Source organism: Podarcis muralis, chromosome 12 (genome assembly GCF_964188315.1).
Source record: "Podarcis muralis chromosome 12, rPodMur119.hap1.1, whole genome shotgun sequence".
NCBI classification, from domain to species: domain Eukaryota; kingdom Metazoa; phylum Chordata; class Lepidosauria; order Squamata; family Lacertidae; genus Podarcis; species Podarcis muralis.
In genome coordinates this window covers 42,477,066-42,490,727 of record NC_135666.1, presented here as the reverse complement: position 1 = coordinate 42,490,727, position 13,662 = coordinate 42,477,066, and the positions used below count along the sequence as shown (strand labels likewise).

Genomic DNA, 13,662 nt, shown 5'->3' with positions numbered 1-13,662 from the left:
TCCTGTTCTGGCTTTTATTGTGATAAATAAAAAACATCTTTTTGCATATCTTGTACTGTATAAATTTGGATTTACCCAGTTTTTTTAAAGCTGCTACTTCTGTTACGTTGCTTGTAATCACTCAAGAAATGCTGTCTTGGGTCAGCTTGATGCATGCAGAACAGACCTTTGACAATCTAGGCCCCCATGTATGTATGTACCAAAATGCCTATAAAATTAATTGCGTGCAGAAGCACTTCATGTCAATAGATGAAGATGTTCCAAGCAAATCTAGGAATTCACATATGTCTGGCTCTCCACTGAAGTTATTGCAAAAACTTTGGGGAGGGCTCCATGCCTGCCACAGATCACTGGATGCTTATACTGGCTTTAAAAAAAGTGTTATGCCACAATATTAACTGGCTTTTGTTTTAATGCCAATCCAACAGAAATGAATGGGGGTTGCATCAGAGCAGGGTTTGGTGCAAGGTGCACTAAGATTGCTGAACTCACTATTTTACTATTAGCTAGCTTAAGTTGCTGCAGAAAGCTTTGTTCTTGCACACTTGCTGCTGTAATGAAATGGCCCTGGTCCAAGTCTCATTGGACTTGTGACTCATTTATCCGTTGATTTCAAAGAGACTTAAGCATGGCTAAATTCAGAGTCTCTGCTTTTTAAGATGCTATCTAGGCAGAGACATCACCTTGCCAACAAAGGTCTGTATAGTTAAAGCTATGGTTTTCCCAGTAGTGATGTATGGAAGTGAGAGCTGGACTATAAAGAAGGCTGATCGCCAAAGAATTGATGCTTTTGAATTATGGTGCTGGAGGAGACTCTTGAGAGTCCCATGGACTGCAAGAAGATCCAACCTATCCATTCTGAAGGAAATCAGCCCCGAGTGCTCACTGGAAGGACAGATCGTGAAGCTGAGGCTCCAATACTTTGGCCACCTCATGAGAAGAGAAGACTCCCTGGAAAAGAGCCTGATGTTGGGAAAGATGGAGGGCACAAGGAGAAGGGGGCGACAGAGGACGAGATGGTTGGACAGTATTCTCGAAGCTACCAAAGTGAGTTTGACCACACTGCGGGAGGCAGTGGAAGACAGGAGTGCCTGGCATGCTCTGGCCCATGGGGTCACGAAGAGTGGGACATGACTAAACAACTAAACAACAACAAAAAATTCAGAGTCATGGGTTTGAGTCCCACATTGGAGGGAAAGATTCCTGCATTGCAGGGAGTTGGACTAGTTGATGCTTGTGATTCCTTTCAGCTCTACTATGATTCTATAAAACCAGTGTGAAACTAAAGTCGATTATAGACATGTTTATAGGGATGTAGCCAACTAAGTTCTACTCCGAGTAGACCCATTGAAATTAATAGATCTAAGTCATGTCCATTTGTTTTGATGGGTCTACTCTGAGTATTACTAACATTGGATACAACCCAGTGTCTTGGCATTCAAAAGGACGGACAGAAAGTTAAAAATGATCCTCCATATTGCACAAGTGATCATAAGGGTCTAAACATGTTTTGCCTATTATATTGACTTTCTAAAGGAACACTGAAGCTTTGCAAATGCAATCATGCTTAAATCACTAAAAACCTCTTAATAAAAAGATTAGAAATAGATCCACTATTCAAATTTTAAACCCTACATTTTACTATGGTCATTATGCTGCAATCCTATACACATACCAGAGCGTAAGCAATTTTGAACTCAGTTTGGCATACACAACTGGACTTGCGTTCTCCATTTAACAGAAGATTTTTATGTGAGCAGAAGTCTACATACAGGCAACATAGCTTAGTAAAGAGGCTAAGTTAAAACAAAATATGAAGAGATGGGCACTGGGAGAAATGTGCACTTTTTGAAGGAAAATAATTCTTTGTGTTTTGAATGTTATTTGGGCCTTTACAGTTCATAAATTCAAAACAGTACAGTCCAAGCATCCTGTATATTAGGAAACCTAGAAGGGATCCGCAATCCGATAACAATTCAATTGCAGGTATTCTCGCCATGGGTTTGAACCTACTGTGCACAAAACGGAAAAGATCATTCCATAAGAAGTTGTCATATAGTGAAGAATAACAACCCTCTGGCTTTGGTACCTTGCAGACAAACACATTTATTGTGGCATGAGTTTGTGCAGGTTATAGATTATCAGATGAATAAAATGACCAGTAAACTTGGTTATAGTTAGGTTCAGTGAAGGAGCAGGATTGTAAAAAAAAATATCGGTAATATGCTAAAGTTTCTGAGAGGATTGCCATGTTAGTCTGTTGCAGCCAAAATAAGAGAGTTTTGTCCTCAGACCCAGTCCTAAAATCAAGGTGAATAGTGCCAGCCGGGCCAAAGCATTTCAAAATTGCACCTAATACTGTATGAGATAAAATCAATGCTTTAATGCTATATATGGGGTGGTTTCTTTTCCAAAGTGTCAGCCATGCAAATCAAGTGAACTCTTATTCAGCAACTTAGTACTGTAGTCTAAACTACTCTGAACAATATTTGTCAAAGTATGTTAATTCTTGGAGACTGGAATGTTCAGCCACTGAGGGATAGCCAACATGGTGCCCTCAAAATGTTGTTGGACTCCTACTCCCATCAGCTCCAGCCAGCATGGCCGCTGGTAAAGGATGATGGGAATTGTAGTCCATCAACTAGCCACCTCCATTGTAAAACACTTCCTTAGCTTATCTATAGGAAGGCCCCCAGCCTCCATTGATGATATCAGTTTCCATAGACTAGGAAACTACCTAGACTCATAAAAGCTTAGGCTAAAACTAGTAGCTCGTTCTGCTGCACATTTAATGTCCTATATTCCATTTATATAAGAGATGTGGCTTTTCTTTTCCATCAGATGGGAAGCAGAGCTATTCCATCCACTCTGCTGAGAGATTAGCTCATTTTTTGCTACTTTTCTCCCTGAACTTTTGAGACCCAGCTGATCTCTTTAAGAACTTTGCAACATTCAGAGCTGGTACCTGGGTTTGCTTTTGCCGTGTGTGTCTTGTGTTGTAGATTTTAAGCCTGCTCTGGGAGCCTCTTTGGCTGAGGTATAGCATAAAAATACTTTCAGTAAATAAATGAATGGTGTTGTGCATAAAAGTTAGGGTGCACTAAATAAAGGTTTATTATATGAATTGAGCACAGCAGGAACGTATGCCTGAAAGCTGTAATACTGGTTTGACAATGGTGGAACATAATTGTGTGTCTTGGGAAACACAGTATTGCCAAAGCCTGAATTGAGAGTCTCGTGAATGCATAAGCATGTCTTATCACATTCTTCCCATGACCTGACATGCATGGCTGTCTAGTCCTGCAGGGTGATAGACCATTATTTCTGCATTTTCTGCAGCCTCTGATGATGATCTGGAAAATAAGATAAAACCATACAATAAATGCATAGCAAGCTAAAAGTTAAAAACAAAGGTCAGTAACCCATTTGGGGGGAATGCACTCTTAATTTCCTGCATAGGCCTGGCTGAATAGAAAAGTTTTCAGCAGGCATGTAAAAGTTGGCACAGAAGGCACTTGCTAAATTTCTATTTGTTGAGTATTCCACAGGACTGGGCTGATGACATCAAAGGCTCAGTTTCTTCTTGTCAAAGGAGGCTTGCCAACTCTAAACAGCCAGTGATTCTCCTGTAGATAAGCTCAGTGATCAAGCTGGGATATAAGTGTTCAGGTAATCCCTGAGGTACCCTACATCTAACTTGCTTTACAAATGAATACAAGAACTTTGAACCTGGCTTGGGCAAGGTAGGGCAGGCAGTACAGCTGTGTTTTAACAATGGTATCACATTTTCTCAACCAGACCTTCTGAACCAGAGGCAATGGCTCCCAAGTTACTTCTTCATAGAAGAGCAGGATATAAAATGTTTCTATATATGTTTATGTTTCCAACACATAAACATTTGTAGTGCCTTATGCAGATCCTTATTTGTAGTAATTTCAGAGTACGGGGATTTTGAAAGGTTATATATGTGTATAACAGGGAATTTTAATAAATACTGGCTAGTTGCCAATCTTTCTTGGGAGAAACGTGCTTGAATGAGTTATGTCTGCATATGTCTGGGTGCTCTTGGATGAAGTTGATTATCTGATTTCAGTCTGTATTAAGGTGTGACTTTGGCACTTCACAAATAATCTGCAATGGATGAAAGATGCCAGGCGAACAAATCCCTTTTCTCCCAGGCCTTTGGCTAATTAAACAATCTATGGCCCTTTAAAACTGGTGGCAGAGAGTATTGTTTTGTTTGTTATTATGTTCTGTATTTATGTGTTTTTAAACTGTAAACTGCCCTGTGATCCTTGGTTGAAAGGAAGTGTATGTATTTAATAAGTAAAATAAATAAATACATAAAACAGAGGAGTGTGGTCTTATGGCTTCTCATAGACCTCTCTTTAGCTTGTTTCGATTCTTCTAAAAATGCAATCCTTGCGGATGATCTTTCTAGGATGGAGATAGGAGGTACTGTTTTGCAGTGGTTCTGCTTCTTCCTGGTGTGCACATTCCAGAAGACTGAGGGAATTGTGGTTTGGTGCTATGGCACTTGTGCTTTGAAACCTCAAGTTTTTATCTTACATAAACATTTACACGAAACTTCTGTATGAAATTGTCTGGAGAATGGGAATGAGATGTGAACAATATGCTAATGACTCCCAACTATATTTTCTTTATACCTGAATCAGGCATGACAGCTTGGAATCAGTAATGGCTAGATGAGAAATAATAAACTGAAGCTTAATCCACAGAACATGGAGCTGCTGTTAGCTGGTTCTGGGAAGGCCTTTGGTTTGCTTGGGATGTATTTGTGCACAAAAGGCCTTTCTGTAACAGATGCAGCTCCTCCTAGACAAAACATAGTTGTGCCACAGTTATCCATGTTCTTGTAACATCCTGACTTAGTTTAAGATTCAGCAGACTGCCCTTGAGAAAAATGGCACAAACCCAGGAAAGTACCACTGAAAGGGCAGGGGGGAGAAAAGGATAAACTGAAGGTGTTTGATGAAATATTTATCTCAGATTCGTATGGGATAGCTCAGTTAGTAGAGCATGAGATTCTTAATCTCAGGGTCATAGATAAATGATGTAAGGAGGGAGCTGCAGCCCAAGATAGGAAAAGAGGTAGTAAGGGAACACCTAGCTACTTTAAATTTCCAGAGCCTGATGAGCTGCATCCAAGGGTACTAAAGGAGCTTCTGGGTGTAATTTCAGAGCCTTTGAGAATTGTTGGAGAGAGAACAAGTGAGGTCCCTACAGACTGGAGGCGGACAAATGTCCCCATCTTCAAAAAGGGGGGAAAGGAAGACCCAGGTAACTATCAACCGGTGAGCTTGACATTGATACCATTAATCCTAGAACACATAATTCAACAGTTGGTCTGTGAGCATTAGGAAAAGGATGCTGTGATTACTAAGCCACCATGGTTCTCAAAACCAAGTCATGCCAGACCAATCTGATTTCTTTTTTTTATGGAATTACAAACTTGGTGGATCAGGGAAATGCTGTGGACATAGTGTATCTTGATTTCAGTAAGGCATTTGACAAAGTCCCCCATTTATTCTTGTGAGGAAGCTGATAAAATGTGGGTTGAACAAGGTAACTGTTAGGTGGATTCATAGCTGGTTGACTGACCGAACCCAAAAAGTACTCATTAATGGTTCCTCATCATCTTGGGGGGAAAGCGAGAAGTGGGGTGTCGGAGGTTCTGTCCTGGGCCCGTTGTTATTCAACATCTTTATAAATGACTTGGATGAAGAAATTGACAGGATGCTCATCAAATTTGCTGACGGTACCAAACTGGGAGGGGTAGCTAATGCTGCAGAAGACAGGATCAGAATTCAAAATGAACTTAACAGATTGGAGAACTGGGCGCAAGCAAACAAAATGAATTTCAATATGGACAAATTTAAGGTTCTGCACTTATGCAGGAAGAACCAGCTGCACAAATATAGGATGGGGGACACCTGGGTTACTAGCAGTACATGTGAAAAGGATCTAGGGGTCTTGGTGGACCACAGGCTTAGCATGTGACAACAGTGTGATGAAGCACCAAAGAAAGCTAATGCAATTCTGGGCTGCATCAAGAGAAGTATAGTGTCCAAGGGAAGTATCGCATTTTTCGCTCCATAAGGCGCACTTGACCATAAGGCGCACCTACTTTTTTTTTGGGGGGGGGGGAATTCAAGGGAAAAAAATGCGGCTCTTGGGGGCTTTTGCGGGAGGTGGGGGAAGTGAGAGAGCCTCTCTCTGTCCCTTCCCCCACCTCCTGCAAAAGCCAGGGATAGCCGCACGAAGCCTCCCCAGAGCAGCAGGATGAAGGCTCCGGGGGCTACCCCAGAGCTGCTCAGGAGCTTGTGGGGGCTGGGGGTGGGGGAAGCCCGGCTTTGCCCCACCACCAGCCCCAAAGAGCAGGTCGGGGCTGTTGGGAGAAGCCCGGGTTCCCTCCCCCAACCCCAGGGACCACACATTTGCTCCATAAGACTCATAAACATTTCCCCTTAGATTTTAAGAGGAAAAAAGTGTGTCTTATGGAGCGAAAAATACGGTAATAGGGCCACTCTCTTCTGCCTTAGTCAGACCACTCCTGGAATACTGTGTCCAATTCTGGGCACCACAATTTAAGAAGGATGTTGACAAGCTAGAACGTGTGCAGTTACCAAGATGATCAAGGGTCTGGAAACTAAGCCTTACAAGCAGCGCTTGAAGGAGCTGGGCATGTTTAGCCTGGAAAAGAGAAGACTGAGAGGAGATGTGATAACCATCTTCAAATATCTTTAGGGCTGCCACATGGAAGAGGTAGCATGCTTGTTTTCTCCTGCTCTGGAGGGAGGATATGAGACTTGAACCAATGGCTTCTTCCTTGGAGGTTTTTAAGCAGAGGTCATCTGTCATAGATGCTTTAGCTGAGATTCCTGCACTGCGGGGCAGGGGGGGGTAGACTAGATGACCCTCGTGGTCCCTTTCCAACTCTACAATTCTATGATTCATTGTGTTTGGGAACAGTCCTTTCTCACGGGCCTGTTTTGAAGAGCTGTTCCCAAGTGCACAAACCCATGTAGGAACAGGAATCGCTATACACGTGTTTCCTTATGCGTGTTTACGCGGATCCCATTGGGTAAAGTAGTACTTAAATCGCTTAGCTTAGTTCAGTTGGTCTAGGCGGGCGGTTAGGCTTTGTTCCTGACCTGGACCGGGACGCCCGGAGCTGAAGGGAGCAGCTACCAGGCACCAGTGGCTCTCCCGTACTTTTTTTTTTACCTCAGCGCCATGGCCTTGCGGCTCGCCTCACCACAATTGGGGAAGTACAAGCGATTGCAGGCGTCTTCTTGCCGCACGCGGTGACGTAGGCACGCCCGTTTGACGGGGGCTTTTTCTTTTTAAACGATTGGCCGAAAATGAGACTTGCGCGGCACTAATTGGTTGACAGGGAAGGGAAGGGCGGAACCGGGAGCGCTCGGTGGCTGCGGTGGTTTATGCTGGACGGCGGTGGGGCGGGGGGGAGGGGCAGCGCAGTTATTGTCTGAGGCTTTGGGGCCTCGGCGCTTGCAGGGAGCCGCTGGCGGTTAGGCCGGGCGACCTTTTAATTCCGCCCCGAGCCCTCCTCCGCGGGTCCTTCCTTCCCAATTCGGAGCCAAGCGGGTTCCTCAGCTGCCCGTGTGGACGAGGTCCTCAAGCCGGGTCTCGTCTACGCTGCCGCCGCCCAACATTTCCGCCGAGAACAGCGCCGGAAAAGGAGCTCTTTTTTAAAAAAGACATATTCTGGTCCCTCACGGGCCGGGTGTGTGTGTGTGTGAGAGAGAGAGAGAGAGAGAGGTGGTTTTTTTTTTTGGTCATCCTTCTACACACACACTCCGTCCTTCAGACGGCCGGCCGTTATTTATCTATCTGTTTTAGGCTGAGGTGAAAAGCTCAAACGTGAAATAAAACGTCCGTGGCCCTCAGCTCCAGCTATAGAGACAGGAAAGGGCGGGGGGGAAGGTACTACGCGCGTGGCCGTGGGCGCGCGCCTGCGTGCTGGACCTTTGAAGGGAGGAGGGACAAGGGAGGAGAGCCTGCGGTGTGAGTGTTCGCGCGGCCGGGCGGGCGCGCGGCCCACAAAGCGAAAGAGAGTGTGTGTGAGAGAGAGGGGGGGGGGAAGGGGGGGTTGTTCGTTGTGTGGATGCGCGCGCGCGCATTAGCGTGAGGGCAAACTTGGGGGCCCGTCGGACTGCGCGTGTGTGTGTGTGTGTGTGTGTGTGTGTGTGAGGGCGCGCGGGCGCGCGCGCTGGGTGGGAAAAGGATCTTTCTCTGTGTGGGAAGGAACACCCCCCCACCCCCCCCATACACACACGCCGCCGCTGCCCCCCCCCCAAACCTGCGGTGCATGAGAGAAGCGTGTGTGTGCGCGCGCGCGCCTGCAGCCCTGTGCCGGCCGCGGGTGGCTTCTCTTTCCCCTCCCCCCACTTTTCTTTTTTGGGGAAAAAGGCTTTTGTAGATATATATATATTTATAATTATTTATACTGAGGTGAGGGCCAAAAAATGGCAAAATCAGGAGGAGGAGGTGGAGGAGGAGGTGGAGGCGGCGGCGGTGGAGGAGGAGGAGGCGGCGGCGGCGGCAGCGGGGGTTTAACCTGGGTGGTAAGTTGCCTTGGCATTTTCTTTCGATTTCTCTTCCCTTCTCGGCGGTGTTGCTTTCTTTTAACAGGCTTGGCTTGAAATGGGAGGCGGAAGGCCTCGGGGAAAATAATGGAGGAGCGGCGAAGATGCTTGCAGGGATGGAGAATGGGGATGCAGAGAGAAAGGGAGAAGGGGGAGGACTAGGCTGCTTCCAGGGTGGAAAGTACAGGGTTGGGTGTTTGCTGATTCTGGCGAGGGAATGGGAGCCCTTGGCTTTGCTGCTATGGGACCTTCACTTGCTGGCTTTTGGGGGGGGGGCGGGTGTGTGGCCTGCCAGGGGTTCGCAGAGTTAAAGGGGGGTATGTGGCACCCACTTGTGTTACTGACTCTTACTCAGTGTGCTTCTTGAGTACACATGGCTATTTTGTTTCTGTTGATCAGTTGATGAGAATTCCTGCAATTCCTGCAGAGTGGAAAGGTTGAAACAGTTTTTAAGGCCTCTTAGATTTCTTTCGCGTCTAGCCAAAGCATTGAACTAGCAGGCTGAAAGTGAGCCATCTCTCCAGTTGGGCCACTGCAGAATTCACACCTGAACTAGTAATAAGGATTTGGGATTTATCAGTTTTCTGAAAACTGGGGTCCTTATGTGGAAGTACCTTTAGCTCCATCCCTACACAAAATAGGTAAATTATGAGAGGATAGGCTTTTGGATCTTGATAATAAAATACAGTGAGCATTCTGGTGGGGAAAATTTAGTGGGAAAGGGAGAGTTAAGTGGTGATGAAGCCATACGATGGGTTTTAAGATTAAAGGTTGTGATATGCTGTTTCTGGCCCAGTTGAAAGAAATCCCATTTGGAAAGACCCCAGGAGGGAGCAGATAGCTGAATGGATACAGTTCCCCAATCAGTCATTTACTTCTATTTCTCTTGTTCAGCAGAGAGTTCAAACCAGGGTCACTTCCTTAATGTAACTGGCAAGAAAAGGCAACACAGCACAATGGTGTAAAGGAGCAGTTTTCTTCAAGACGGGCTTGCTGCTACTCTAGAGCTTCATGTAGTAATGCAATGTTACTACCCTAACTTCATTAGGACTGTTGCTTTGAAAACAAAAATATTTCCATTCCACTTTTAAGTCAGGTGTCCTGTAAAGGAAAGACAATGTTGCTATTCTTTAAAAATTGAAAAGTGGCAAATTCTATGTGTGTCCCAGAATGCCTATTTTTAGGTACATAGTAGCAGCCATGCTTTAAAAATAAAGCACCAGGCAACTCGTGGAATATTGCAATCCTTGCTGACAAGTAGCCTATGTTTCTATAACCAGGAGGGCAAACTATTCCTTGTTCTTCTGTTGTACTTGCTGGAGGAACAGTTGACATGTGCAAAGAGCAGAACTGATATTAATGTAAATGTCCCAGTTTACTTTGTCAAGCAGTAGACTGGACTGTATGAGTGGATTTGTGAGCAGGGATGGTCTTCACCTTGCTGCTTCATATAGCAGTGGTACACACCTTCTGATGAGCAGATTGACTTGATGATAGATATGCCTACTTGCCATTTGAAACAGTTAGTCGATCTCATAGATCTATCAGATGCACTTGCAGGTGCATGTATCCAGCCAGTGGAAAGTTTTGAGGGAATGTCATTCTTAAGTGCTTTCTAGTCTTGCTTCTTTAATAAATTAACTTTGAAAGTGGAGCTGTAATAAGGGTCACTATTTGGGATGATGTATTAACTCCACTAGCTTTTTAAAAAATATGTCCAGAAATGCAAATTGAGCAAAACATTTAGTATGGACACAATGGCATTAGTGTTCCAGCTAAAGTCCCAACTATCTTTGAACTTGCACTTTGAATTTAGTAGTTGAGGGCTGGGATTATTTCATTTGTGATGCATGAGCACTAAATCATTTTCCTAAAAAGTATTGCTATTTGTGTGTATTGTGTGTATAGTTGTAATTGTCTGCTACTTCCATAGTCCTTGTTCTTTCTGCTTTCAAAGTGATCTTTCATTGCTATACAATATTTGTATTAAAATTGTGATTCTGCGTAGATAAAAATTGTCAAGGCCTCAAACACTAGACATAGTGAGCTCTCTGCTAAAGGAAGAATTCATGTTCAAAGGTGTCTTTGACAGATTATTACTATTTATTGTGACTACATTTCAGAGTTAAACTAGTACATGCGTCCTTGGCAGATATGCCTTTTGGAATTTCTTATGGATAACACCATTAAACAGTGGAGTTAGGATCCTTAAATGGAACTCCCCCCCCCCCCCAGTTGTGTATACCCGTTAAGTTATTACACTAATATCAAAACATATTTAATTACATTTTTTTAAAAAAAATAAGTTATACCCTCAAAACTTTTCTAAATAAATTGTGGAAGTTGAGTAAACGGTTTCTTTTCAATAAATATTAAAGTTAAAACTGGAAATGATTCACAGTGATTTTCCCCATTGTGAGTAATGGATGTAATGATCTATATCTCCAAGGGGAGGTATCTGCTCTAATCTATTTTGTATCTTTGCCAAGGGGGTTACAATTTACAGTGTATTAAAGAAGTTGGGGAGACTATGTCTGTAAAAGGAATATACAGACCTTAAGTACATTAACTTTACATACATAAACATTAGCTTTTCTAGCCAAACTTTGTCATAACAAAAACCCCTTAAGCAAGGAGATGAGCTTTTATTGTGCTTCCTGTGCAAGACCTCATTTTCTGCCCTCTCACGTTGAATGTTTCTGTACATCATGCCAGTAATACATCTTGGAATGGCACATTCCTAGAATACAGAACCAGAGCAAATACACATATAGTCATGGTAGATTTGATCCATGCGGCTTCTTATAGAAGGGAAAGGAAAAAAAGAAATGTAAATGAAATACTAAGACTTCATCCATTTTTGCTCAGAGTTTAAAAGAATGAAATAATTGGCTTGTATGTATGTATGTATGTATGTAGCACTAAAACTTGGCTTAGTTCTATGTCTGAGCCTTGACTTGTATGCTCCCCTCCGCTCCCCTCCCACATGGCCTGATAGAATTCTATATAAGTTTTACTTTCCACAAATCCTGGCTTGTTAATGTAGCAGGCAAATAGGAAATGATTTAAAACAAATTTTGGTTTATCAAGCCAGCTTCATGACTGGTTTGAAATTGTTTTGTTTAGAAACCTATCAGTATTTATTTTAAACCATGATACTTAGTTCAGATACCTAAAAGCCAGGTTGCATGGAAACTTAAAGTAAACACTGTAAAAATCTCATGGGGTGTGCATGTGTCTTCAGGCTTTTTCCAGCTCATGCACATAGCACTAAACCATGGGTTAGTGTTACATGTGTACTATCCATCTATCCATCTTTTGCTGGCCATACATTTGCTTGCTTGAAATCACACTGACATTCGAAAAGCTTGTATCTATTACTATGCTCAAGTGACACATACAAACAATACAGCTGACATGCAGACCAAGATCAAAACTGCATTTAATTTATGAAGTGGTGGAACAAATGCAGCCTTAATTCCCATAGCTACTGGCAGCTGAAGATGGTCTAATACTTTCTTCTTGCAAGCATATATAACAGGTGACGTCTGTGCCCAAAGAGATGTATAGGGCTGCAAATATTTAAATGTGTCCATCTGTGATTAGTTGTTGATCAAGGATACAGAGAATGTGTAACTGTTAAAGCTGAGAACCTGATCTGGACCATCTGTTCCATAGTTTTGTAAAATAATGTGGTTCGTGTGTACGTTAAGGAACATCACTTTAAGATATTACAAGACAGCTTCTCTTCTGATGGAGTTGTAAAGTGTTTGAATCATGAACATCAGAATATTTTATACCCTATGTACTTATGACCTTAAAGAAATCTCATTTTACTGGGAACTAATAAAAGGTGGGACGCGGGTGGCGCTGTGGGTTAAAGCCTCAGCGCCTAGGACTTGCCGATCGAAAGGTCGGCGGTTAGAATCCCCGCGGCGGGGTGCGCTCCCGTTGCTCGGTCCCAGCGCCTGCCAACCTAGCAGTTCGAAAGCACCCCCGGGTGCAAGTAGATAAATAGGGACCGCTTACCAGCGGGAAGGTAAACGGCATTCCGTGTGCTGCGCTGGCTCGCCAGATGCAGCTTGTCATGCTGGCCACGTGACCCGGAAGTGTCTGCGGACAGCGCTGGCCCCCGGCCTATAGAGTGAGATGGGCGCACAACCCTAGAGTCTGGCAAGACTGGCCCGTACGGGCAGGGGTACCTTTACCTTTACCTTTAATAAAAGGTGGTTTCTTTAAAGGTAATGATAAGTGTCTCATAATTTGGGAACAAACCAACTATTCTGTCAACTTATGAGTAGAAGCCTTTCCTGTCCTCAAGCCAAGTTAACACATTTACATCTTGGATCTATGTATGCTGACTTAGGAGTAAGTCCCAAGTCATAGGATTGCAACCTTAGCCTTTGTGAATTAAAACCCAACATTACCATTAGTACTGTACTCATTGGTTTGGTGTGTGTTTTTTAAAGTGCTATTTTGGTGTTCTCGGACAATGAGAAGTAGGAAAAGTGAGGCAGCAGCTGTAGTTCATTAAAAAAAATAATAAACCTCATAGTAGAGACTTCAGTGCAGTTTAAAATATACCTTTGACCACACCACTAATAAATAGTTGAAAAAGGCACAATGCTTTAAAGGCATAAGAGCTTTGTCTGATCTGGAATCTCACAAGACTGCTGAAATAATACGTTGCATATCTGTCTAAAACATAATAAGAGTTTGCCATTACAAAGTGTTTTACAACCTTGGAACAGCAATAAGACTGGCCGTATTCACATACCACATGGAATTCTGGTTAAGCTTAACTGTATCTTAAAATGCAGCATGCTGGTGCGCAGGGAGAAAATCACAGCCGCTTCACTCCTTCTGTGGTGCTGCAGCATTATGGGAGCCTAACCATGGTTTGTATTGGAGTTCTGTCTGAAGCTGGGCTTGTGGTTTCTCTCTCCCCCACCCTCCCCGTAACCCATGAACTATGAGCTTGGTTACAGCTTGTGCTTCGAGATAGAGACAAATCACACTTCTGAGTTCAGAC

The 13,662-nt window shown here is 43.6% G+C and overlaps 1 protein-coding gene and 1 long non-coding RNA gene across 7 annotated transcripts in view; one reads left to right on the top strand and one right to left on the bottom strand.

The window, feature by feature from the left end:
* Window positions 1-3,090: 3,090 nt before the first annotated feature.
* Window positions 3,091-8,220, bottom strand: LOC114607459 (uncharacterized). Its single transcript, XR_003709148.2, has 2 exons — window positions 7,249-8,220; window positions 3,091-3,353 (listed from the first exon to the last, which is right to left on the bottom strand). It is a non-coding gene; the product is annotated as an uncharacterized LOC114607459 (long non-coding RNA).
* A 113-nt stretch (window positions 8,221-8,333) lies between these two features.
* The window catches only part of TOP2B (DNA topoisomerase II beta), a 43,067-nt gene continuing 37,738 nt past the window's right edge, over window positions 8,334-13,662 (top strand). For 3 of the 6 annotated variants that reach the window (XM_028750662.2, XM_028750661.2, XM_077916289.1), the window contains exon 1: window positions 8,334-8,609. In XM_028750662.2, the coding sequence (XP_028606495.2) occupies window positions 8,511-8,609 (99 nt within the window). In that variant the 5' untranslated portion in view covers window positions 8,334-8,510. The remainder of the gene's footprint in view (window positions 8,610-13,662) is intronic. The other 3 variants (XM_028750660.2, XM_028750659.2, XM_077916288.1) reach the window with 1 other exon arrangement.